At 43.4% G+C, this 24,473-nt stretch overlaps 2 protein-coding genes across 3 annotated transcripts in view; both read right to left on the minus strand.

Moving 5' to 3' along the window:
• Positions 1-8,562: 8,562 nt before the first annotated feature.
• NICOL1 (NELL2 interacting cell ontogeny regulator 1) lies at positions 8,563-23,144 on the minus strand. The gene is made up of 3 exons (XM_077815936.1): positions 23,006-23,144; positions 17,285-17,373; positions 8,563-11,470 (listed from the first exon to the last, which is right to left on the minus strand). Exons 1-3 carry the CDS (start codon positions 23,136-23,138, stop codon positions 11,405-11,407), a joined length of 288 nt encoding a protein of 95 aa, XP_077672062.1. The 5' UTR covers positions 23,139-23,144; the 3' UTR covers positions 8,563-11,404.
• The window catches only part of LOC144264298 (NELL2-interacting cell ontogeny regulator 1-like), a 47,718-nt gene continuing 46,282 nt past the window's right edge, over positions 23,038-24,473 (minus strand). For both annotated transcript variants that reach the window (XR_013346020.1, XR_013346019.1), the window contains one exon: positions 23,038-23,163. The gene's annotated coding sequence lies outside the window, so the exon portion shown is untranslated. The remainder of the gene's footprint in view (positions 23,164-24,473) is intronic.

Genomic DNA, 24,473 nt, shown 5'->3' on the forward strand with positions numbered 1-24,473 from the left:
TTTCCAATGTGATTTACAGATGTGGCATCCAGTTAGGTGACAACTCACCGGTGTGGCACCTCCTGCTGGTTGTCTCAGGAATTAGCTCTTCCAGCCCAGCACGCTCTCTGCAGGCCAGTGTCTCGCCTGCCACCGGCCCCGGTGTCCCTCCCAGACCCCTGTGCCCCTATACCTTGGGGTGCTGCCCCCTGGCAGTGCCCCCACACTCTGGGTCTTCTCACCCAGGGGAACCCCCAACCCTCTATCCCCACCTTGCCTTAGTGGCTACTGCCAGTCATCATCCAGCCCCCTTTTCCTGGGGCAGACTGCAGCCTGTAATTACCACTCATCACTGGCAAGGGGGTAGGACCAGCTACCTCTGCCTGTTCCTGGGCTGCACCTCTGCAGCCCCAGTACCTTTCTGGGCCTTTAACAAGGCCTGCAGCCCGGGGGTTTACCAGGCTGGAGCACCCCAGCTCCCTTTACCCTTCCCCAGTACTGTTCTGCTCTAGGTACCTTGCTCCCAGATAGCTAGCCCTTTCCACTCCAGGGCTAGAGTGAGACTTCTCCAGCTTCTAGCCCACAGCCCTCTTATAAGGGCCAGCTGTGGCCTGATTGAGGCGTGGCCCCAGCTCTGGCTGCTTCCCCCAATCAGCCCAGCTGTTCCCAGCCACAGCCCTCTCCAGGGCTGCTTTAACCCCTTCAGGGCCGGAGAGGGGTGACCACCCCACTACATGACAATTTTAACAAATGCAAAAATAAACAAACATAACTGGAAATGTGCTGATGTTTATTGACAGGAAAATACAAAGGAGGAGGACAAGGAGGAGATGGAGGACTAAGAAACAGAAACCTACGGGGAAAAGACTACATAGACTGATAGGAGAGAGAAAGGTGGAGAAGAGGTTTGTCAGCCCACTTCCCGTCCATGGGAATTGGATGTCCTCTTAGGGGCTTTGAAAATCCCACCCTAACCATATTATCAGACAAATATAGAGGGAAATGGTGAACTAAGTGAGACTAACAAATGAGGGAACACAATAATTATCAGGGATGTGCAGCAAACAGTAAAGATATTAGCCCTGAAGTTCAGACATGTGGGAGGCAGTGCGCCCATAGGGACAGTAAAAAGAAAAGGAGGACTTGTGGCACCTTAGAGACTAACAAATTTATCTGAGCATAAGCTTTCGTGAGCTACAGCTCACTTCATCGGATGCATTCAGTGGAAAATACATAAATAGGGACAGTGAAAGACATAAATACACACATCCATAGATGCTGAGTGCCGGATCCTCAGAACCATATAGTGCCTAACTCCCCTTGATTTAAATAGGACTTAGGTACCTAAATATCTTTGATGAGCTGGGCCTGACACACTAATGCAAACCATCACAGTAACAAAGCCACAGAGAACTGAGAACCAGCAGTGTTTTCCTACTGTGCCTACATAACAGAACAATTCACATGCAACCAAAAAGTGACCCCATGATGCTGCTCCATTAAAGTCAATAAGGAACTCCCACTGAATTCGGTGGGAAGAGTAGGCTCCTTAAAAGCAATACATAAGACCATACAGCAGAGGGAGTAAGAAAATCCCCATAGAGCTGTCTCAGGACAAAATATGCCTAAATAAAGACAGAGCACAGCAAAAGAGCCAAATGCATTTTAATAGAGCTATAAGCTTCATGCTTCAAACCATAATACAGCCACTGACTGAGGGGCTTTGGAAGAAACTTCTCTTATAAGCATGTTATTCTACAATCTATCATTACTGGCATTCTTACCCCTTCCTTGGAGACAAGCTACAGGACTAGATGACCCTCTGGTTTGATCTGTTATGGCAATTCCTATATTCCACTGGGCTGAAGACCATGTTGTTACAGGCATTGCTATGGTGATTCTATAGGGTTCTGCCTCCTGCTATAATAATACTTAGAATTTCTATACTGGCTTCCATCTGAGTGTGTCAAAATATTACACAAACTTCCCTGTGAGATAGAGAAGTATTACCATCTCCATTTTATAGCGAGGGAAACCGAGGCACAGAGTGGGCAAGTGAGTTGCCAAAGGTCACACAGCAAGTCTGTGGTAGAGCCAGGAAGAGAAGCTAAATCCTCTGAGTTCCAATCTCCTATGTCACGTAAATCACTAGTAAATGTTGTCTCCAAGTCTTCTTAGGTAGTTCCTTTCCATAGCCATGATTTTTCATGGATCATTGTAGGGACACGCAATGAGTACTGTCTTGTAACAGCCAGACTGTAACTCAATCTGCGTGCCCATGCAAGGGGAGACCCACGTTACACCATCCAGCATGCCATCCAGATGCTGGGTCACTCTTCACCTGATTATCTGGGAGCAGGTGGGCAGGGAGGGGAATGGGTGGAATCTTGACTCCACTACTTGCTGGCCAGCACAGCTGAGCTTCTGTAGAGGGCGTAATTTATGGCTAGTCTAGGCCAGCAGCAGATTACCTGCCCTGGAGCAATGAGGAAGCTATGACCCTGAGGAAGGTCTCTGAGTCACAGCACCACCTGGTGGGGCTGCTTTTGCATCACGCCTTACTCAGGGCTGTGTCTAAAGAGAGTCTAGCCCTAATCACTGAAGTTGGTTGATGGGGGTCCCAAACTGTGGTGCTATAAAAAACAAAACCAATCAAATTCAAAAGTGGGACCAACCAGACATACCCCAGGGACGAAAGGAGAAACACAGGCTGGACCCTGTTAGTTTAAATTACCCCTTTACCACTATTACAAATACAAGATGTGTAGGATATTGCTAAATAAAGGCATAAAAACAGTTGCTTTCCAGCCATTGACTCCCTGGGGGAAAATGCAATATTGGGGAAAGGAATACACTGCATTTACTACATGCCCCCTGGCCGTCCTTCTCTGGTTTGGCTTCCATGTTCCTTTTGTATTTTGGCTCTTTCAGAACTGCTACAGAGCAGTCACTGTGCTGCACGCTGACGAGCTGCATTCAGTTCTGGCACTATAGAGCCAGTAGAACAGCATTCTTGTTTTCTCTCGGTGGTGGTTTTCTCCCCCACAGAGTCACCTTTGAAAACCCAGAGCGACAGGCATATGGTTCAAGAAGTAGCTTCAAAGAACAAAGTAACAAAACTAGATTTAAAAACCAGTTCTTTTTCCTGCCCTCGGCTGTCATCCTGCACACACTGAAGTCCATAGCAAAGCTCCCCTCGATTTCAACAACGTCCCTTGGCCTCTCAGTGCAACAGTGTCTTCACTCGTTGCTTCAAATTCCATCATGGAATCAGTTCCTAGCCTTATGTTTGCCTTTTTTTTTTTTTTTTTAATGACCATATTAAGTAATTGGTTGCCAACATTATCCATTTAGGTAGCTGTTGTCCCACTGGGACTACCCAAACTGAGGAAAGATGATCCAGTGTTTAGGGTGCTCACCCCAGACTTGTAAGACCCAGATTCAATTCCCTATTTATCCACAGGCTTCTGTGTGACCTTGGGCAAGTCATTTTCTCTGGGTCTCAGTTCCCCATCTCTAAATAGTAATAGTACTTCCCTAACTTGAGGGAGTTGTGAGGTGTTCATGACTACAGCAATGGAGGACACCTAAGTACCCAAGGCAGATAGATACATCAGCAATTTGATGGAGTAGACCTTGCCGTTGTCTTTAAATGGTAAAACATTGCTGGAAGATCAACTCCCTACTCTTTTTAATCCTTTTTTAAAATGCCCCAAATGATTGTTCTTCAAATGTTGTTTAAAAAAATAAAATGTGGATTCTTTGCACAGCACCTTTCCAACCAGCAGATCTTTTTCAGCAATTACAAACACATGGGTTTATAATGGAAATACCGCCAACGTCTGAATAACAGCAATGCTATAATTAAAAGCAGAACTCAGCTAGTGATCAATCCAGCAAGCTGCTGAGCACTCTGGGCCTGAGTCAGCAAAGCACCTAAGGGTGGGCTTCTCTTTAAGCAGAGGGGAGATCCCAACTGTCTTGCAAGATTTATTGCTAAAACCCCAAATGTGCATATGAATTTTTGGACCATGCATATCATTTAAATGGTTGGCTGTAGATAATCTCTGTCTCTAATGTTGTGTCTGGGTTATTGTGGTTCCATGTTTTAGCTAATCTACCTATCGTCTTACAGTGATAACCATCGGCATATTGTCTGGGTGCCTGGCCTTGATCTCAAATTAGCTCTTCAGTCCTCAAGCAAAACGTGTTGGCAGTATAGGGCTTAAAGTGCGTCAGTTACGCTGATTCTGAGATCACCACCAGAATCGAGAAAGCTCGGGAACAGCCTAATCACAAATCAGTGACAAGCTACCTGCACAGGCAGCACAGGCCCTGCTTTTGCTTTCTCAGCCACAGCAGCCACAGCCACAATCGCCCGCAGGCCTGTGTCAGCATTAAGTGAATCTAATTCTGGGGACGTCTCCTGGCTTGACCCATTAGGCCAAATTCGTCCCTGATGTTACTCCACTGATGTCAATGGCATTACTGTGCCTAGGCACTGCGGAGGTCGTAGGTCAGCATGTGATATTTCATGTACTGTAATAACTCTTGCTATGCTCCAACCACTTGGCAACACTTCTCTTACTAGTTAGGGAAGGCAATGAGGCCTAGGGTATGCAGTAGTGTCTCTAGTGGATAGGGCACCAGAATTGGAGTCAGAGACTTTGTTTCTATGCCTGGCTCTGTTACTGACTTCCTGTGTGACCTTGGGCAAGTCACTTCACCTCTGTGCCCTCTCCTACCCTTTGTCTTTCTTGTGTATGTACACGGTAAACTCTTTGGGGCAGGGACTGTCTCTCACTGTGTGTTTGTATAATGCCTAGCATAATGGGGCCCCATTTCAGTTGAGGCTTATAGTGGATACTGTAATGCAAATTAATAAATATAATAGTAGTACGTAAATACCTTTTCACCTCATGCTGTAAATATTCCACTGTGATGAATGTAGTAAGGTGGAATCCTCCATTGCTTTTAATCTATAGCTTCCATCTCTTCTGGACTGGGGTGGGAAGAAATGTTGACTAGCAACCATCTTCCAGGATCCCTTTATTACGGGGGGGAAAGGAGGTATCTTTCTCTACCAACATACTGATGAGGATACTGTGTTACCTGGTAAATATGCTGATTAATATGAGCAACAAGATTAAAGAAATAATAACAAAAATCCCCTACATAAATAGTGAATGGTGTAAACTGTCCCCCGTTTACAGAACCATGGGAGGGTTGGCTGCCAATCCTCTCAGCTTCTCTAGTTCCAGTGAAATGTAATAATGTTCAGGGGCACAAATACCATGAAACCTCAGTCCTTAAGAGCAGCCATTTTCCAGACTGCCAGTCAAAGGTGTGCTTAGATGAGACAGCTGAATGTGCATAGTGGCTGTTTTCAACGGGTTAAGCATTGCATACTACAAGACTGTATGTATACTACATTTTTAATAACCTAGAATGGGTTCTGACCTGAATGAACTCCTTGTGTTGCTTGCAAGAGCAAACAGCTATAATCAGGGAAAGAATTATTCTGACTTCTCATGTAAACTTTGCTTGATCATTGTGCTTCTCTGAACATTTCAATCCTGAAAGTACATATATTGCATGTTAAAAGCATAGATCTAGGTTTGTTCCCCTCCTTTGGGTATCTTTTTTAGTCTCTTGCTTTTGTAGAATCCAATTTTGCTGGACAAGAGGATTTTTTTTTAAAATCAAAGATGTGTGGTACCCAATTAACAACAAATACATTAATATGGTTTTAGTTTCCAGATAGCGTACCTTGATATATTCCTCTGAATTAGAGCATCAGTAACATCTATTTTACCTTACAGTACTTTGTTCTTTATTCAATACATAACCAAACCCACAGCCTGTATTTTTCTGGGGATAGATACAAACTTCCCCCCATGCAGGGCTAGATATAATCTCTCTCTCTCTTTCTACGCTGATGGGAGACAATTCAGGAAGCCCTCTTGTGCACAATGAAATTTCTGAAGATTGCAAATGGACATAGTGTAATTTAGGTCCCTTGCTGCTTGGAATTTTTCTCCATATGTTCTTGAGTCCACATTATTTACACACATTCCCAGCCATTAACTACCTGTCTCTTTTTTTCTAACTTACATTTATCCTTCTCTTCAATGCTCACTTTTCTGCAAGCAGGGCATGACCCAAAACCTGTTAAAGTTATTGAGAGTCTTTCCATTGACTTCTTCAATGGGCTTTGAATCAGGCCCTCTGTGAGCTTTTTCTAGTATAAATTAATCCCAATTCCCCTCAAAATGCTTCTCTGGAGGGTGTGCTTTGGTAATGGCTGGAGTGGAGCTAATTATTTGCAAGAAATAATGTATTTATATTAATTTATTTGATAGCTTTTTCCTGTTTTGGTTGCATAATGTCTCTAAACAGGCTGCAATTTGCTGCAATTTATTCTTCATACTTATTCAACACATTCAAAATTACTCAATTTGCTCTAGGACTTGCAATTCTGGGTGTGCCACTTAGTTGTGATTGGTCACATAAATCACATGGTATGGTGTCTGGTCCCTGATTCGACGATTAGAACCTTAGCCTCAGGTTACTGGTGTGAATTTGCTGTTGCGTCCATTCGTGGTAGTGACATTTAACCATGTGAATGTTCAAACATGAAAGGAACATGGAGACAACTGAGGCAAATTCATTTAAATATTCAAACCAATATTTCAAGAAAAGATTTTTCATTATTCACCCATTATAAAAATCAGTCATTTCATAAAACTACTGAAATGCATTATAATATTTTCTACTTTACATCTTCAATGCACTGTACAAACATTAGCTAAGCAGCCTCTACAGCATTCCCCTTCAAAAAGAAGCATTTAGCATTCTAGAGTCAAAAGACTCCACCTAACAATAGTGATATATCTGTGCTTTGGGCAATTACTCTGGTATTTCTTTCTACAAAGATACTTATTCCCACTTAACAGATGGGGCAAGTGAGACACATAGAGCGGTAATCATCTACCATGTGATGTTCCATCAGGGATGAATTTGTCCCAGAGATGTTGAAGCCAATATTTTCAAACTTGGATGTCTAAAGCTAGGCACCTAGAGCCCATTGAAGTCAGTGGAAATACTCCTATTGACTTGACTAAGCTTTGCATCAGGCCCCTAATTACTCCTTTAGACACACAAATAAATGTCCTAATTTAGGAGGTGCTGAGCACTTGCAGCTCCTGTTGAATGTTCTTCAGACGTAGGCCACAGAGTATGAGGGGCGTTAGAACTCAAGAGTTCCTGGAGCCCCGACCATTGGTCAGTCCTCTAACCACTCTGCCTCACTACAGTAGAGTTTTTATTTGTGCTACACTGTACCCCATTAAACCCTGGCCTGTACAACTCCCTCCTACGTCTGACCAGTGAGGTACAGGAGTACTATTTAAAGTAATTAAAAAGAAAAGGAAACCTCACAGAAGATAGGTTTGTTATAACACCGATGCTGCTTTGCATATAATGTAGATCTGTAGTGACACCTCACTTCCCTCACTTTTTTATACAGCATGCATTCCTTACGAACACTCTAGAGCAATTCTACCCTCTTGAGAAAAGTTAGAATTATCAACATCCTGTTCCCATCTATAATGCATGGCATAGTAAAAGCATGTTGCAGTATCAGTGGGCAGAAGACTGGTGATATTCAGCAACATGTGCTGTAGACAGCATCTATCTTTAGTGCCAGAGTGCTTTTAAGATGATGAAAGACCTTCCTTTCTGCTCAGAAAAGACAAGACTTCTATTTATTATTTTACATATATAGCACGCACTTACACAACAGATTGGACTGAAGTCCTGGAGCCAACTCAACCATAGTGAGAAATACAAAGTCAATTGTAACATGTGCTATGGGGATTTGGAATCAAAATACTTCAGCTCTGCACTTCACATTTTAAAATTCTAGGAACAGGATGCAACGGCTTGACTTTCAAAATGGTGTCCCCTGCCAATCCTTTTAAAATAAAATGAGGCCACCTTACAAAATCCAAGCTGTAGTTTTATACACATGGGCAGGTGAGGGTAGAATTTGGGCCAGTGGGTTCAAAAATTGAGCAGATACTGATTTCAGCATGAACAGAAACACATATTCATGGCATGCAAGCTATTTGAACACGCCAGACTTAGAATTCAGAAGTGTCTAACTCCCAGCCCCACACTCAAGTCACTAGACCAAACATCCTTGCTAATTATAAGAAACTTGCATTTTATCCTTTCAGGATGCAGAAGTTCCCTCAAAGACATAAAATGACTCACAGTAATTTCAATTTTAAACCAGAGCGAACGAATTAGGTTTTATACATAAGCAACAAGAGCGTGTATTTACATACAGTGCCTAGTATAAGACTCTTAACTGCACTGCAGATTTTTTTCTTATTTAACAGACAGTATTTATTTTTGCATATGTATGCAATTTTCCAAAGCAATAAAAAGGGCACTTTAAGCGCTGTAATACAGCTCATCCTTTATTGTTATAGACAATGAGGAGTACATACAACATAATGGTTACCGTCACAGCTGGGAACTTGCAATGAATTCTACATGGCAAACATCCACCTATTTTTCACTCTGCTTCGAACTCACGATACGATGCGTGTGTGAAAATTCAAATGCTATCGACCACTTTCTAAATGCAATGCATGACATACCAAACAATATTATTTGCTTGTAAGACTTTCCAGACTCTTTAAGGTGTTGCAACAGTAATAAGCGTGCAAAATATTGATAGAAAGCCATGGATACTATATTTACCCCCACTCCCCAAAGGGTGAGGCTGTGCTAGAAAATCCACAGGTTCAATGATGCATACAGGGTGAAATTTACCCCTTGTGCAGAGGTCAGCACAAGGCCACTTAAGTCCAAGTGGGAGTTAAGTGGTGCATTGACCTTGTGCTGTCTCTTTGCAAAGGGGTGGGTTTCACCTAATGTCTTCTGCCTGTAGAAAAATACGTGATCTGTAGCAGAGACATCTACAGCTACCCATTAGCCATGGTGAACTACTTTAGAGCACGGTGCAATGAGACTAGAAATAGTTTTCTATTTTATAACCTGATCCCGCAGCCCTTATTACACACAAAACTCTTCCTGACTTCACTGGAGGATCTGCACAGGAGGCTCAGTAAATATTGGTCTCTGATGATCTGCACAAGTGGCTTCTCTTGCAAGGTGCAAGGCATGATTCACACCTGTAATGAAGAGTGAGAGGAGGTTTCTCCTTTCCCTGGAGAATGTGGGGCCCAATCCTAAAGTCTTTTCTCAGGCAAAACTCCTGTTGAAGTCACAGGGTGAAATTCACCCCATACAGAAAGCCAGCTCAAGGTTGATGCATTTAAATCCCACCTGAGCCCCACATCTTAAGGAGGATTTAAATGATGCACAGATCTACAGCTGGCTCTCCCCACGGGGCTGAATTTCATCCAAACTGACGGACTGCAGGATCGGGCCCAAGAGAGCCGCAGCACGTAAGGTCCTCCACCACTGACAATGAATTCGGATACTGTGAGTCATTTCTGTTTACTGGTTGTTGTAAATGTCAAATGAACATCTGGAGATGTTCAACAGGATGTTGGTGTTTGGCAGCAGGGTCTCAGATGAGTCAGGTATATCACCCTGGAAGCTGTTTACAGGATGCCTCCTGCAAGCTGTCAGGACTTGAGCCCCAGCATGGTTTTATAATTACAGCCCTGTGGGTGTTGTGCTTAGAATGCCTCATCCTCCAGTTTTGCCAAAATGTTTAGCAATTCGGACACTACTTGTAGCCCAAGGGACGCTGGTAACCCCAAAGCGAATCTTGATGTTCTTCCCCATATCTCACTTTGTATGTAATTTATAGGTATGTAATTATGATAATAAATGTTTCAAAGCTAATTGTTTCATTAAGGAAAAAAAGTAGAAGCCCCTCCATTCCTGAGCAGCCCGACAGTAACCTGTCAGTCACTTCTGGAAAGGTGCTATTGAATTCAATAGGAATTAAACAATGAGAATGAACAGATATTACTCTGAAAACCTGGGTCATTTCAGACAGAGAATACTGTCCTGTCTATAGAACTTGTAAACCAGCCTGTAGCATTCTATAGCCAGGATATAATTCTCTGTTAATTCTACAAGATGGTTTAAGAACCCTGGAGAAAGTTTGTTATTTTCTATAAGACTTTTCCACAAGAGGTTTGCCTGGCAAACAAAATGGAGGTGAAAGACTTGAAAAGGGATCATATTTCACTTGCAAGGTTTAAAGGAGTAACACGGCCAGCTAGTGCAGACTGCTGCGTGTCTCCTCAGAGGTCCTGAGCACCCTCATTTTCCACTGACTGCAGTGTGGAGCTGAAGGCACTTAGCAGGATCACCAGACAGGAAACAATCAACAGCTTGCTGCAGTAGGACCCTAGGGTGAAATTCATGCCTATTCAGAAGGCTCACTCAAAGGCTATGCACAATTTAAGCACCACTTAACTTCCCAAAATAGGACTTACCGGGGACTTAAGTGAGGCATAGGCATTGTGTAGAGCCTCTGCCAAAACCATGTGAAGAAGGTCAGCTGAAAGGTTCAATCCAATACGTGGTTTGCTTAATAAAGGGCACTTCTTCAGAAAGTTTTGGCAGGTACATCCTGTTAAGCTGCCAGGCAGCATTCATGTGATTGCTAATGTTGCTGATTACTTTCCCTTCCCACGCCCCCCAGCCCAGTTAACCCTTTCTCTCCCCCCTCCCAAAAAAAACCCAACCAAACCCCACGATCAGATCTACTGTATGGCTGTATGTTGTGAGATGCAAATAACGGTATATAACATACTAGATACTGATACAATTGGTATATTAATATGATAGATAACTGCTTTGTTCACACTGCAAAGCAGTAAATGTTAACCATTATTTTCTACATCAAACTGACTTTTTGTAGATAACTCTTTAGCTGAACAGCATTGTAGAATAAGCTGCTTTTGGATGTGTAGGGTCATATTTTGACATTGGATACACCCATCGTCAGTCATCAGTAAATCCAACGGAAACCCCTTGGGGCCTCATCCCCAGTTGGTATGAACTGGTGTAGTTCTTTAGTGGACCTATGCTAATTTACATCTGTGGAAGACCTAGCCTGAACATCCAAGGGCAAAACTTGACTTGAAATTTCAGAATAATGCAAATCTATTGTTACATAAATCGTAGAAGTGCAACTTTGGCACTGTTTCTTCTTTGACATTTCAGCATGTGTGACAAGAGATACAGTAATGATCAACTATGTCAAAGCAAAAAAGGTCTAACTCAGTTGAATTTGTACAGATGAAAACAATCTTTTCCTTACATTGTGACATATGCTCACAACCTATCCTCAATAAATCTGTCCGTAGTTTATTCAATAGCATTTTTAAAATGAATAATGTCCATTGGCCATGTCCCAGTGCTCATTTCAGTGCATTGCAGGAAAGCAATCACACAGGCCTCTCTTTTCTGCTCTCAGGAGGAGGGTTTCTGTCTGCAAAAGAACATTAAATCATGGAATTTAATATATCACTTTAAAGGAATATATAATTGATTAGATCTAATCCCTCAGCACCGCAATTGTCAGGGGGCCTTGTGGAATGAGAAATCATGGTTATTATAGCTGGTTTATATGGTGACTTACCTGGCAAACTGGTACATAATAAGCATGTTCAGAACTGAGGAATACAGACTAAACTGCATGGAAAATATTTGGTGGTTTTAATGTTTTCACTTTCACAGTTAACCTCAAGGGGTTAGATTGTCAGAATTTATTGAAGTGTCTTTTATAAATTCTGGGCAAAACTCCACTCAGTCACACTCTTAATTCCTTCCACTTAACAGGAAGACATCAGCTATTGATGTGCCCAGAATTGTATAATTTAATAGTACCACTTACTGTGCTAAGGGTCCGATTCCGCTCTCAGCTACACACCTGTAAATCCAGAACAACTCCAGTGAATTCTTTGGGGCTGGCAATTTAACTTCCCTGCCCCAACTTTTCTGAATCTGGACCTTTTCAAGGTAGGTCTGGGCTCGAGCTTGTGGTCCTGTTTTAACTAGAGTTAATTTATGTTACAGTTACATACTGTTACAATACTGCCAAACCCACGTGCTCAGAAATCATGAGTCAGACTCTGAAAACCCAGGAGACTAGCTCAAAAATTCAAGATTAAAACAAACAAACAAATAAATGTCTTTATTTGACTTTTTGGTTTAGTGCTTTTAGGGGTAATGTTTCTCTGTAACCATGAGGGTTAGAAACTTACTTTTAAAAAAATGAAAGCTGAAACTCCCACCTACTCCCATCACTACAGAAGCTGGGGCTTTCAGACCAAATATCACAGGACTCACAATAAAAACATGACTGTTGGCACTAACTCAAGATAGCGATGACAACAGTATCTGGACACTTCACAAACATTTGTTGCTGGATGTAAGTAACCTTTCATGGTTTACCCTAGGCTAAATCCAATCCCAGATCAGGAAAGGTGAAATTTACCCTGACATAGAGAACCTGCACAAGGCCTGTCCAGATTGGTTACGGTAAACCACAAACATTTGTGTTCTGGCATTTTCAATAAGGTGTTCATTAATTTGAGTAAATAACCTGAATGAACTAACAGGACCTTTAACCAGCCAACTCTCCTTTGCCATGATGCCTACAAAAAAACTTTGACATTAGGTAGGCAGCTGTTGTGCTAAAATTGCTGCCTATCAGGCTGACCAGAACTGCCTCATTGTTCTCTTGTGTTCCCATTGTCTGTCTGTTTCCACCTGTTGTCTCTTTTGTCTTATACTTAGATTGTGAGCGCTTTGGGGCAGGGACTATCTTTTTATTCTGTATTTGTACAGTGCCTAGCACAACAGGGTCTCGTAGGCACTGTGGTAATATAAATAATAATAATAATGGACCACAGACTCCAGTTCAGACATATTTTAGGGTGAAATTCAGCCAGCTCAGGTTCTAACTCTAACTGAAGCCCTGTTTTGTAAGCTTAAATAACACATTGGCTTTGTGCTAGCTCTCTGCACAGGGTAAATTTCACTATTCCTGATTTGTGATTCAACTGCTTTCCCCTCCTCACTATGTTCCCCCAACCCCTTTTTCTTTTAAACGCAAAAGCTTTGCCTTTCACCTTGACATTAGAATGGAAGGCTTGCTCATTTTTCCTGCTTGCTTTCAATTATTGGCTTGATGCTGCAGTGTGTGTCATTAAACGACGCTCTTTGTGTGATTCAGAGCTGTGCGAGGCGAACATTCTTGTTGTCATAAGCCTAGCAGACAACATAAGATTATTTTAGCACCACAGCAGCTCTTTGGATTTGAATACTTGTGTAGGACCAACGCACTGGCATTCCACCACATGCTTCCTATGCGAGTCTCACAGTCCTTATACAAGCTGGAAGGGATGATCTGGGAGTGTTCAAAAATAATCTCAAAAGCTAATGAATGCAGAAAGATCCCTATCAATGCCACCATTGGTCCCAGGAGTCCCCTAACATTACTCTGCAGGCTGTGCTCTTGTAAAAGGTATTCTGAATATTTAGAGTTATTACATTAAATTAATTTGCCGTAAAACTTCACAAAAAGATGAGATGGGCCAAACTCTGACTTGGAATAAGCATAATTGAGGGTGAAATTTTCATAAGGCCGGAAGTGACAGTTGGGTCATCTAGTCTGATCTCCTGTATAATACAAGCCATGGAATTTCACCTAGTTACCTCCTGTACTGATCCCACTAAGCTGTAAATGACTAAGCCACAATTTAGAGAAAGGCAGCCAGTCTTCATCTGAAGACTTCAAGAGATGGAGAACCCACCATTTCCCTGGGTAGTTTGTTCCCATTATCAGTCACCATTTGACTCCTATAATGCAAGATAGAATCATAGGAAGGTAGAAGGCACCTTGAAAGGTCATCTAGTCCGTCCCCCTGCACTGAAGCAGGACTAGATACACTTAAACCATCCCTGACAGGTGATTTAATTTAAATCAGTTTTTATACCAATATAGTTATACCCAGTGCAAACTCCTGTATAGATGCTCTTAGTTCAGATTAATGTAAACCTGTTCCCAAACAACTTAAGTTAAACCAACAAGACCACTCTGATGCTGAAAAAAGAGCAACCGCACAGGGAGTTGCTATGGTTTTATGATATCTGTTTAAATTCATGCCTTAGATTATATCAGTGCTCAGTTCCCTAAGTGCATCTATGTTTGGGTTTTGCACCAAGTTTAACTAAACTGATTGTGTTAAACCCATTCAAAGCTCTAATGTGAACCAGCCCAAACATGAAAACCCATGCATGTCGTATACCGTACTGACCATGCCATCAGCAAAGCAACCAGAATGCTTGGGCACCCATGTGAGCTGTTTAAGATGGTTTATTATGAGCTGGCACCAATGATGGGTGTAAATGTGACACCACATAAGATTTTCCTCCTCCTTTGTGCTCCCATTCCCTTTTGTCAGTGCTGCTCTACTGTCTCTCTCCACTTTCCACCTTCTGCTGCTGTCCTGTTAACAGCCATTGCTGAGTAGTGACTGAAAATCAAAAAGGAATCCTACAAAAAATTGCTAAGTAGGAGGACAAAAGAATAACACAAGCATGTAGGGACAAAATCAGAAAGGCTGAGGCACAAAATGAGTTACCCCTAGCAAGGGACATAAAAGGCAACAAGGAAAGGTTCTATAAATACATTAGGAAGAAGAGACAGATGAAGGGAAGTGTAGGTCCTCTGCTTAGAAGGGAAGGAGAGCTAATAATGGGTGACATCAAGAAGGCTAAGATGTTCAGTGCCTGTTTTGTTTCAGTCTTCACTAAAAAGGTTAATTATAACAAGGGAAGGAATGCAAACCAAAATAGGGAAAGAACAGGTTACATAATAGTTAGATTTCAGAGTAGCAGCTGTGTTAGTCTGTATCCGCAAAAAGAAAAGGAGTACTTGTGGCACCTTAGAGTCTTAACAAATTTATTACAGCATAAGCTTTCATGAGCTACAGCCAATGAAGTGAGCTGTAGCTCACGAAAGCTTATGCTCTAATAAATATAATAGTTAGATGTTTTCAAGTCAGCAGGGACCGTTGAAATTCTTTCTAGGTACTTAAGGAACTAGCTGAAGCAATCTCAGAACCGTCAGAAATTATCTTTGAAAACTCACGGTGGAATGGTGAGGTCCCAGAGGACTGGAAAATGGCAAACAAAGAACCTAGTTTTAAAGAGGGGAATGGAGGGGATGCAGGGAATTTTTGATAGGTCAGTCTAACTTCAATACCTGGACAGATACTGGACCAAATGATTAAGCAATCAGTTTGTAAACACCTATAGGATAATAGGGTGATAAGTAATAGCCAACATGAATTTGACAACAAATCATATCAAACCAACCTAATTTCCTCTTTGATAGGGTTCTTGCTCTAATAGATATATCTTGATTTTAGTAAGGCTTTTGACACAATCCTACATGACATTCTCAAACAACAAGCTAGGAAAACGTGGTCTGGATGAAATTATTATAAGGGGGCATAAAACTAGTTGAAAGACCATCCTCAAAGAGTAGTTATCAATGATTCACTGTCCAATTGGGAGGACGTATCTACTGGGGTCCCGCAGGAGTCTGTCCTGGCTCCAGAACTACTCAATATTTGTATTAATGACTTGGATAACAGAGTGGGGAGTACACTTATAAAATCTGCAAATGACACCAAGCTGGGAGGGGTTGCTAGCACTTTGGAGGACAGGATTAGAATTCAAACAACCTTGACAAATTAGTCCAAAATCAACAAGATGAAATTCAATAAAGACAAGTGCAAAATACTTCATCTAGGAAGGAAATATCAAATGCACAACTGCAAAATGGGGAATAACTGGCTAGTACTGCTGAAAAGGATCTGGGAATTATAGTCGATCATAAATTGAATATGAGCCAACAGTGTGAGGCAGATACACATTCTGGGGTGTATTAACAGGAGTCTGTATGTAAGATATGGGAGGTAATTGTACCCCTCTACTCGGCATTGGTGAGGCCTCAATTGGAGCACTGTGTCCAATTCCGGGCATCACACTTTAACAAAAATGTGGACAAATTGTGGTGAGTAGAGAGGAGAGCAACAGAAAAGATTAGAAAACCAGACCTATGAGGAAAAGTTTAAAAAAACCCAGGTTAGACAAACACCACTCAGCAATGGTCTAGGTCAGAGGAGGCCAAACTGCGGCTCGCGAGCCGCATGCAGCTCTTTTATAGTTGAAAGTGTGGCTTGTGGAGCCCCGCCCACCCCCCCGTCTCCCTACCAGATGTGGGGGGCCGGGGGGCAAGCTCAAGGTTTCTACCCTGCAGTGGGGTGGTGGGGTTAGGGGCTTCTGCCAGAGATGACTGGTGCCTGCTGAGTGTTGGGGGACTAATTAAAGGTTTGGCCCTGCAATAGCTTAAGTCATGCCCTCCAGACACGCCGCCCCCCCTCTTACCCTCAGTGGCCCCTCCCTGCAGCTTCCAGGTGTTAGCTCTAGGTGGAGAGGCAGTGGCTGAGAGCTGCAGGGAGGGGCTGCTGCTTTAGTTCCAGGGAAGAGGCATCAGCAAAAGCAGCGGCTCTTCCTGCAGCTCCCAGCTGTTTGCCACTGCCTCTCCCCATGGCCGCAGCCCCCAGCTTGCTGGCTCCAGTAACTGCCATGCATAGAGGGGCCCAGTGGTACCACGTGACCGAGCAGGGCCAGCAAACCTGGGCGGAGCCACCTGACCCAACCTGTCTCCCTTATGTGTCGACAGTGGGGAGGGGAGTCTTGGGGCTTTAGCCCCGTGGGGCACACCTGCCAGGGCTTGGGGCTTCAGCAGGAGCAGGGCTGAGCCCGTCAGGCGCACCCCGGCTCTCAAGTGTCTGAAGAGTGTCATATGCGGCTCGGAGTAAGTTTGGCCACCCTTGGTCTAGGTATACTTGGTCCTGCCTCATCACAGGGGGAAGGCCTCTCAAGGTTCTTTGTAGCCCTACACTCCTATGATTGTGATGGGAAAGGTAAGTCACCCTTCTTACTCTTCTCTCTCCTCTTCTCCTTCTCCCTATGTGAGCTATATGCAGGAACCAGTTGCTGTAGTTCTCTAGCCTGTGTAATGCAGGAAATCAGACTAGATGGTCGCAATGGTCCCTTCTGGCCTTAAAATCTACTAATCTCTGCTTGTCCCCAATACATCTGCATAGTACAGTCCTATTTGTTTGAAATGAAAATGAGTCAGCAAAAGATGTTATGTCAGCTTTACTCAGTCAAGGCAAATTGGTACATTAAGCCTAAGTATCATTTCTAAGGTAACACCTACCCGTGTGTCTAGATTGTACGCAGTCTTCTTTAAATCCTGCAGGGCCCTCTGCATGAATTCAAATGCATGGCAGTCAACACAAGGACGACCTGGGAAAGGATGCAGCAGAAAGACGTCACTGAAATCACATGGAATTGACATCACGGCAATGCCAAGAGAAAATATGATCTTGTATTTCCGAGAAAAGTACATTTAACAACGTGAATGGGCCTGGGTTGCACACACAAAATGCCCAGTGTGCATGCACAGGATGGGGCTGCACGTACACAAAAGTATATGCCCGTATGTGCAAATCCCCTGTTCACACGTCATTGCAAATATAGATGCACATTTTTGCACACCTGCTTTTGAAAACCTGGACCAAAGCTGCTGAAGAACCTGACCCTGGAAGGTGTTGCATGCCTTCAACTCCCATTCACTTCCCTGGAGTGGAAGCACTCAGACCCTCACAGGAACGGGTCAGCTCCCTGCAGGACAAGACACTATGGAGACATTTTCAGTGGTTCCAGAAATGATACAGACAAGTTATTTGTTCAGAAGCCCTCATGCATGTCTTGGCGAGGGAACATGCCCAATCTGGGTTTTCCTCCTTTCAGCTGCTGCCATATTGTGGGGAGGGAGGGAAATATTCCTGCTTAGGGCCCCCAATGGGCTAACACCGACACTGCCCACCCAACACTGGTCTAGATCTCAGTCTCCTGCATTTGACTAATGAATTAAGAAAGCCTGCCCTCTGAAGGGAAATACATCATATAAAACGGCAACCTCTGGATAAATAGGAAATAAGGAGATTGTGATAACAGAGCATGCATTCCCAGAGAAAGGGAGCCAGATCCTGGCCCATCTACAGCCCCTTTGTGCTGTTCTGACAATGCAAAGTGGTCAGAAAGCTGCCTTAGCCATTCAGCTGACCAGAACCTCAGGGTGGGGGAGTCCCTGGTGTAGGGAGTGTATCAAAAGAGGAATGAGGAGAGGGATGTAGCCAAAGCACTTCTGTGCTCCGTCAATCCACATCAGGCATAACAGCCCTTTGGGGGCCATTATCCACCAGGAAAAGTTCTGGCAGCCCTGAGGCTCCTCTAACTTGCAACAGAAGTCAAACGAGTGCCTTGGTTGTGTGGATGAGGTGAGCAAGCATCTCTCACGTTTTTACACACTGAAATTCACGTCTGGCTGAGCTTTGAACTGAGGAGACTCAGATAGCTGGAAACTGCCTTTACCCCATCCCCATTCTGGAACCAGCAAGACACTTTTATGATAATTTTGTAAGAGTGACTTAATCCTTTTTTTTTTATTCCCTCTTCCACCTAATCAGGAAGGGCATCATTGTGTCTGAGCATTTCTGACAGTTGAATATCTTCTGTAGTGTTCAAAAGCTTTAGTGATAGCCTTTCTTTAACACCTTGGCAATTTATAACCGACTATCTACTGCAATATGAATATTTTTCTAAGTTAACACTTTACTGTCTGTAGTTTATAATTGTATTCTCATTGATTAATGTGGATGATTGTGATGAGAATGAACTGTTTGCTTTATAGCACATCTGTACGTACGTGGACATCAGTCTACAGCGAGACTAAGGCAAGACATCAACAGTCCACATTCTTTTAACCTTTCCTCAGAGATCCTATTTTTCTGAACCTCCACTGTTGCTGTCCTATGATATGAACTCAAATTTCTAACTCTTCTCCATTTTTCTCAATCCTTTTTGCAGAGGACAACTATTGGCTTTTGAAACATGCCAGGCATGGACATTGCTGCATTAAGAAGCATTCCCCTATAAACGACAAGTGTCATCAGCAAAGGCATTTTTCTCCAGGGCTGGGTTGAGTGGTGGAGAGGGGCTGGCTATAAGCCAGCCTTTAAAGTAACTCAGATTTGGAATGGTTTAAATGAAAGGGGATTTTTTTAAAGATTTCTGGTCTAATCACATTTTAACTGCTGAGCACCGGATGAGAACCAGTGGAAAGAAGACTAGCTTTCTCCGTCTTTTATCAGTGAACATATTACTAGCTTGGCATCGCAGCCTACTTTCTTAAATTACTGCATGTCTTTTGTAAGAGAGTCTTGTGATGACTCGGTACGGTAAGGAGCTGCCCACGCTGAAGTTGTGGTCACTAAAACATTTACGACATCATGACTTGGTGGTGCAAAAATGAAAGTAAGAAATGCTCATCTCAAGATGAGACACCTGTCTCTGTCTCCATAAGGCAGTGCCACTGCAATCGGCAGTCAAACGCTGACTACGCCCCTCACAAAAACCATCAGCGAGCAGGGCAGAAACTGACAGGCATTAGTTTGCAGGATCTCACACTGATGACTGGGAGACAGTGAAGATTCCCCAAGGATGTGTGCTAGAGTGAGGCTGAAATTCACCTCTGAAGAGGGTCATCTCAAAGTCTATGTGCCACTTAACCCCAGTTACACTCTGAATGTGGAGCATCAGCCTTGTGCTGTCCCTCGGCACACAGGCAAATTTCACCCTAAGCAAATAAACAAGGGCAGGGCTCTTTTAATTGTGTGTAATGATTTATAGGATGCACCTACACAAACTGTAGTATATTTTGCCACAGTGATGACCTCGAGAGCTCAGTACAACATTCTGAATCTGCTATTCAATCTTTTCTGAGGAGTGGGGACCAGCTGGCATTTTGTGGGGGAAGATTTAACAGGTTTGTGCAGAATGAGAACACTCAAGATTCTAGTATAATTAAATTTAAATGGATTCTGTCTACATGGAAATTGAAAAATGCCTTGCTTCTGTTTCTGCGGTCCTCCTAGTAAACAATTGAAACCAAAATAATTTCAGAAGACTAATTTACTTTCCGTCACGTGTGCAATTTATTTACTCTGCATTTTGTGCAGCTTGGACTGTGAAACTAGACTGGCTGGTTCCCATTTTCAAGCTCTCCTGCACCAGCATAAGGTTGTTGTGTTCGGGTTATAAACACAACAGGAGAGGTTTACATTTTTTTTAAAATTGGTTTTCATTGAAATTTAAAGAAAACTATTCTAAAAACATTGATATTGTTTAATGTTTGCACAGTCCTTTGCAGATGTTAAGCACTAAGTACGAGGTACTGATTATTCATTGCTAATTACTATTCATAATCAGCTAGGTCCTGCTCTCTGCTTCACTTCTGAGCAAAATGGGAAACAGGACCGGGCATCTGAAGCCTCCTTCCATCCCAAACAGCAGGGCAAGACAAGGTCAAGAGAACTCTAGCAGGCAGGACCAGTAAATTCATCAGCCCATACACCACTTGCCCAAGAGGGTGTAGTCTGCCAGCTAGGGAGTGCCTGGTATTCGCCCGAGCACTCTTATGTGTACTGCGGTCAGCAGCACACAGTAGCTGGAAGCTACATGGTGCTCCTGCTCATAGCAATAGCAAAGTGCACTTCATCATGCATCTCCCAGGCCTGCCCTGAAGCATGCAGTCTTGGCTGGCAGGATTCCCACACTGCAGAAACTATCTGCCAGTGTCCTTGTTCTCACTTGCAGCAGCAAGGAGTGCAAATGCTCTCCTGCACTGGGTTTGTTAGGTTTGGAAAGCCTCCCTCACCCACCCCCCTCTTTGACAAAACTTAAATGTAGGGTCCATACTAATTTAACACCTCCACCATCACACCGCTCACTTGTGGGGTTCCTCAAGAGTCAAGGACTCTCTCCAGGCCTATTCAACATCTACATGCAGCCACCAGGTGAACTGGTCAGATGACATGCACTTAGGTGCTAACAATACACAGGTGACACATGACTCTACCTATCCTTCATCCCATAGAGCCATGCCACTACTGTCAAGATTGGGCAAGCTCAGCTCACAGATGTAGAACAGCTGGTTGAAGATGAATCCAAGCAAGACAGAACTTAAGGAAGTGGGCAGAAGAAAGCACTTTGAGTAGTTTGTAGCCACAAGCAGTCTCCTTTGGTTAAAGATACTCACCAACAATTCACTCAGGGATGCCCCTGGATTCCTCACTGGCATTAAGTTCTCACATTGCAGCATCACAGGCAAAGCATTCTACCTTTTATAGCTATCCTGACAGACAATGACCTGCCCTCCGTTACACACACACCTTTCTCACTTCCCAGTTGGGCTCCGGCAAGCAATGCTGTCTACCTGGGCAAAATGTCGCGGGTCCTCAGGAAATGCCACCTAGAAGCTATATAGCAGCACCAGCTACAGGAGTACATCATACCTGTCTTCCACTCACTGCACTGGCCTCTTCCCATACCATATTATGTCAAAGGCAAGGCCTCGTTCTGAATCTTCAAGGTGCTCAACAGCCTGAGTCCAGGGTATCTAAAAGCTCAGGGCTGAGGAGCATGGTTGACAGTGCTGTTCACTAGAACTCTCTACCACACAGAGGGAGATCATCTGTGAAGGAGTCAGGAGCCCACGACTGGGGAATGAACTTCCACGAACAAAGAACCATCAAAACGCTTCACTACCTTCCATTTAATGTGCAAAGTGCACTTGTTTGCCCCACCTTTGCTAATATAAACACATAGCACAGGGCACATATATTAATGCACTACTGGAAGGCGCTTGGATACTACAGTGATGAGGGCGATAGAAGAGTTTGAATAGAACAAGAAAAACAGAATTTAACAGTGTCTCTCTAATAAAGAGGAGACTAGAACAGAAAAGAACAGAACAGGGGATTTTACCCTCTAGTCCCATGTAGGTACCAAGGGTTCATCTGAAAAGCAGCTATGTTATCCCAGGAAAGTAAAATGTAGTGACCAAATCAACTTTTGAATTAAAAGCTTTGGTGGCAGGAGAATGGATGGAGATGGCTGTGATAAAATCTGACATTGATTTCTGTTTAGGGACCAGTCTTATTTATGCAGGCACCTTCCACACTTTTTAAAACTCTGCGTGAGAGCTGCCTGATATTTTTATCACTCTAGGGAGTGGCCATTCTGCGCTTCTGGAGCACTTTTCATTGTCAGACCACTTTACAACACTATCTTCTCAAAACATCCTCACATCATCTCGGTTACTGTTATCCTCCTCTTTTCACTGGGTGAAACTGAATCAGTGACTGGCCCAAGGCCACAACAGCAGTCAGTGCTAAAGCTGGGATTAGAACTTGGGAGTTCCTGGCTCCCAGACCTGTGGTCAGATGGCTACCTCACATTTTAATATTTTGCTCTGATGTACAACAGTGTAATTCCAGAATTCCACATCCATTTCAGGGATAAACTCTGTGGGTCAAATTCCTTTGTGTAAATCCACTGGGCTTACACCAAAGATGAATCCAGCCCAATATGCCTTGTTCCAACCGAATAACAAAAAACATAAAAAACATGCCTGCAACACCCTAGCACAACTAAGCAACAGTTTGCGTGTAACAGCATCCAGACTAGTAAGGATTTCATGTGTACAATTGCACACCTCGAGTATCTTCTTGCAGACTTCTGGAAGAAAACAAAAATGGCCTAAGACTATACAGGTTTAAGATAACATCAGATAAATATTTAGTAGTTACTTTGTTTTCAAATAAGTGCTAATGAAAAATAATAATAATGCACACATTAGTTGACTTTCCTGGTGTGCTACAAACCAATTTGCACTTCCTAGCAAAATTAAGAAGGGCAGCCTACACATGGAGCTCATGAAATTTGTGCATTCACTGGATGAAGTAAGGGACATAAACAATGCAGAAATTCTGCTTCTGAATCTGAGCCACCATAGCGTGGCAGGGGTACATACTTTCTGCTGGAATGACACTCCCAGATTCTTGACTGGCCCCGACCAGCTTCACACTCAATAGGCCAACCACTGAAATTAACGGGATTGCCATCCACATCGCTCTCCAGACAGAAGGAGACGCCATTATTATCATCAAGAATTAAAGCTTCCTTCCCAGCCTGAAACAAGAAGAAATAGGAAAGATCAACTGTTTGCTCCCAGCACATTCAGCCTAATGAAGCAGATGTGAAATGACAGCCGTAGGTACACACGCACACACACACAGACCCCAATGCAGCCATGGGCCATGCACTTGGAAATGAAACTCACCCAAACTACTAATTTGCTAAGTGCCTGATCTTCCTCTGTCTTTTGTGACAGACCTTTGGAAATGGCAGTAGCAAGCAGCTAAGGGAACCACTGCAGCCATACTGAGCATGCGTCCCCTGCATTCCCCCTCTCACTGATTAGGGTCATTGCCATGGAGATTCACTATAGCAACATATAAGAACTGAGCTGCCAAGGAGAGGAGAAGATTTAAAGGGGCAGCGACAGGACTATGGTAGCTGCTTTGTTTATTAATTGTCTCTGTTCTTGGATGGTCGCTTACTCTCATGGGCATACATTGGCATACTTCAGTGACTGCTGCAACATGTAATATAACAAAGATATTTATGAATTTTTGGATTGTTGCCTTTATTCCAAAATGTGGCTATGCTGAAATGTACAGCTCCTAACCCTGACTTAGCTGCGAGACATTTACAGCAGGATTTCAGCTGGAGCAGAATCAGGCACCGGGTGTCCAACTCTTGCTCTTTCTGGCAGAGACTCTGTTCTGCGTCTAGTACTAGGCAGGGCATGTCATCCGTGCTTAACAAGCAACACTAGTTATAAACCCACCCCTTATGGCCAATAGAAGTGAATGTGAGTCAACCAGATGAGTCATGCCTTCCAACCTGTTTCCATGAGTCAGATATAGAATCACAGAAGGTCACACGGATGGCCCCAAGCCAATATCCCAGAGATAAACACCCTGAGTTTTGGGGGAGTTCATAATCCAAAGCCAACTCTGGATCTGAGTTTCTGTTAATGGCCTGTAGAAGGTGCACAACCATCAACAGTGCTGCCTTGTGGTCAGGCAGCGGTTAGCAGGATGTCTCCCCCTTGAAGTATAGTCCAGTGCTGTCCTGTCCTTCAGCACCTCCCTCCCAAGGATTTCCAGTCCTCCCCTTTAGCACAGGGGCTTTGGGGGCTGGGCCCATGAACAATCGCAGTCTTTTCCAGGTTTCAGAGTAGCAGCCGTGTTAGTCTGTATTCGCAAAAAGAAAAGGAGTACTTGTGGCACCTTAGAGACTAACCAATTTATTTGAGCATAAGCTTTTGTGAGCTACAGTTCACTTCATCGGATGCATAATTAAAGTGGAAAATGCAGTAAGGATGTTTTTATACACACAGACCATGAAAAAATGGGTGTTTATCACTTCAAAAG

The sequence above is a fragment of the Eretmochelys imbricata genome, chromosome 4, assembly GCF_965152235.1.
Source record: "Eretmochelys imbricata isolate rEreImb1 chromosome 4, rEreImb1.hap1, whole genome shotgun sequence".
Taxonomy (NCBI): domain Eukaryota; kingdom Metazoa; phylum Chordata; order Testudines; family Cheloniidae; genus Eretmochelys; species Eretmochelys imbricata.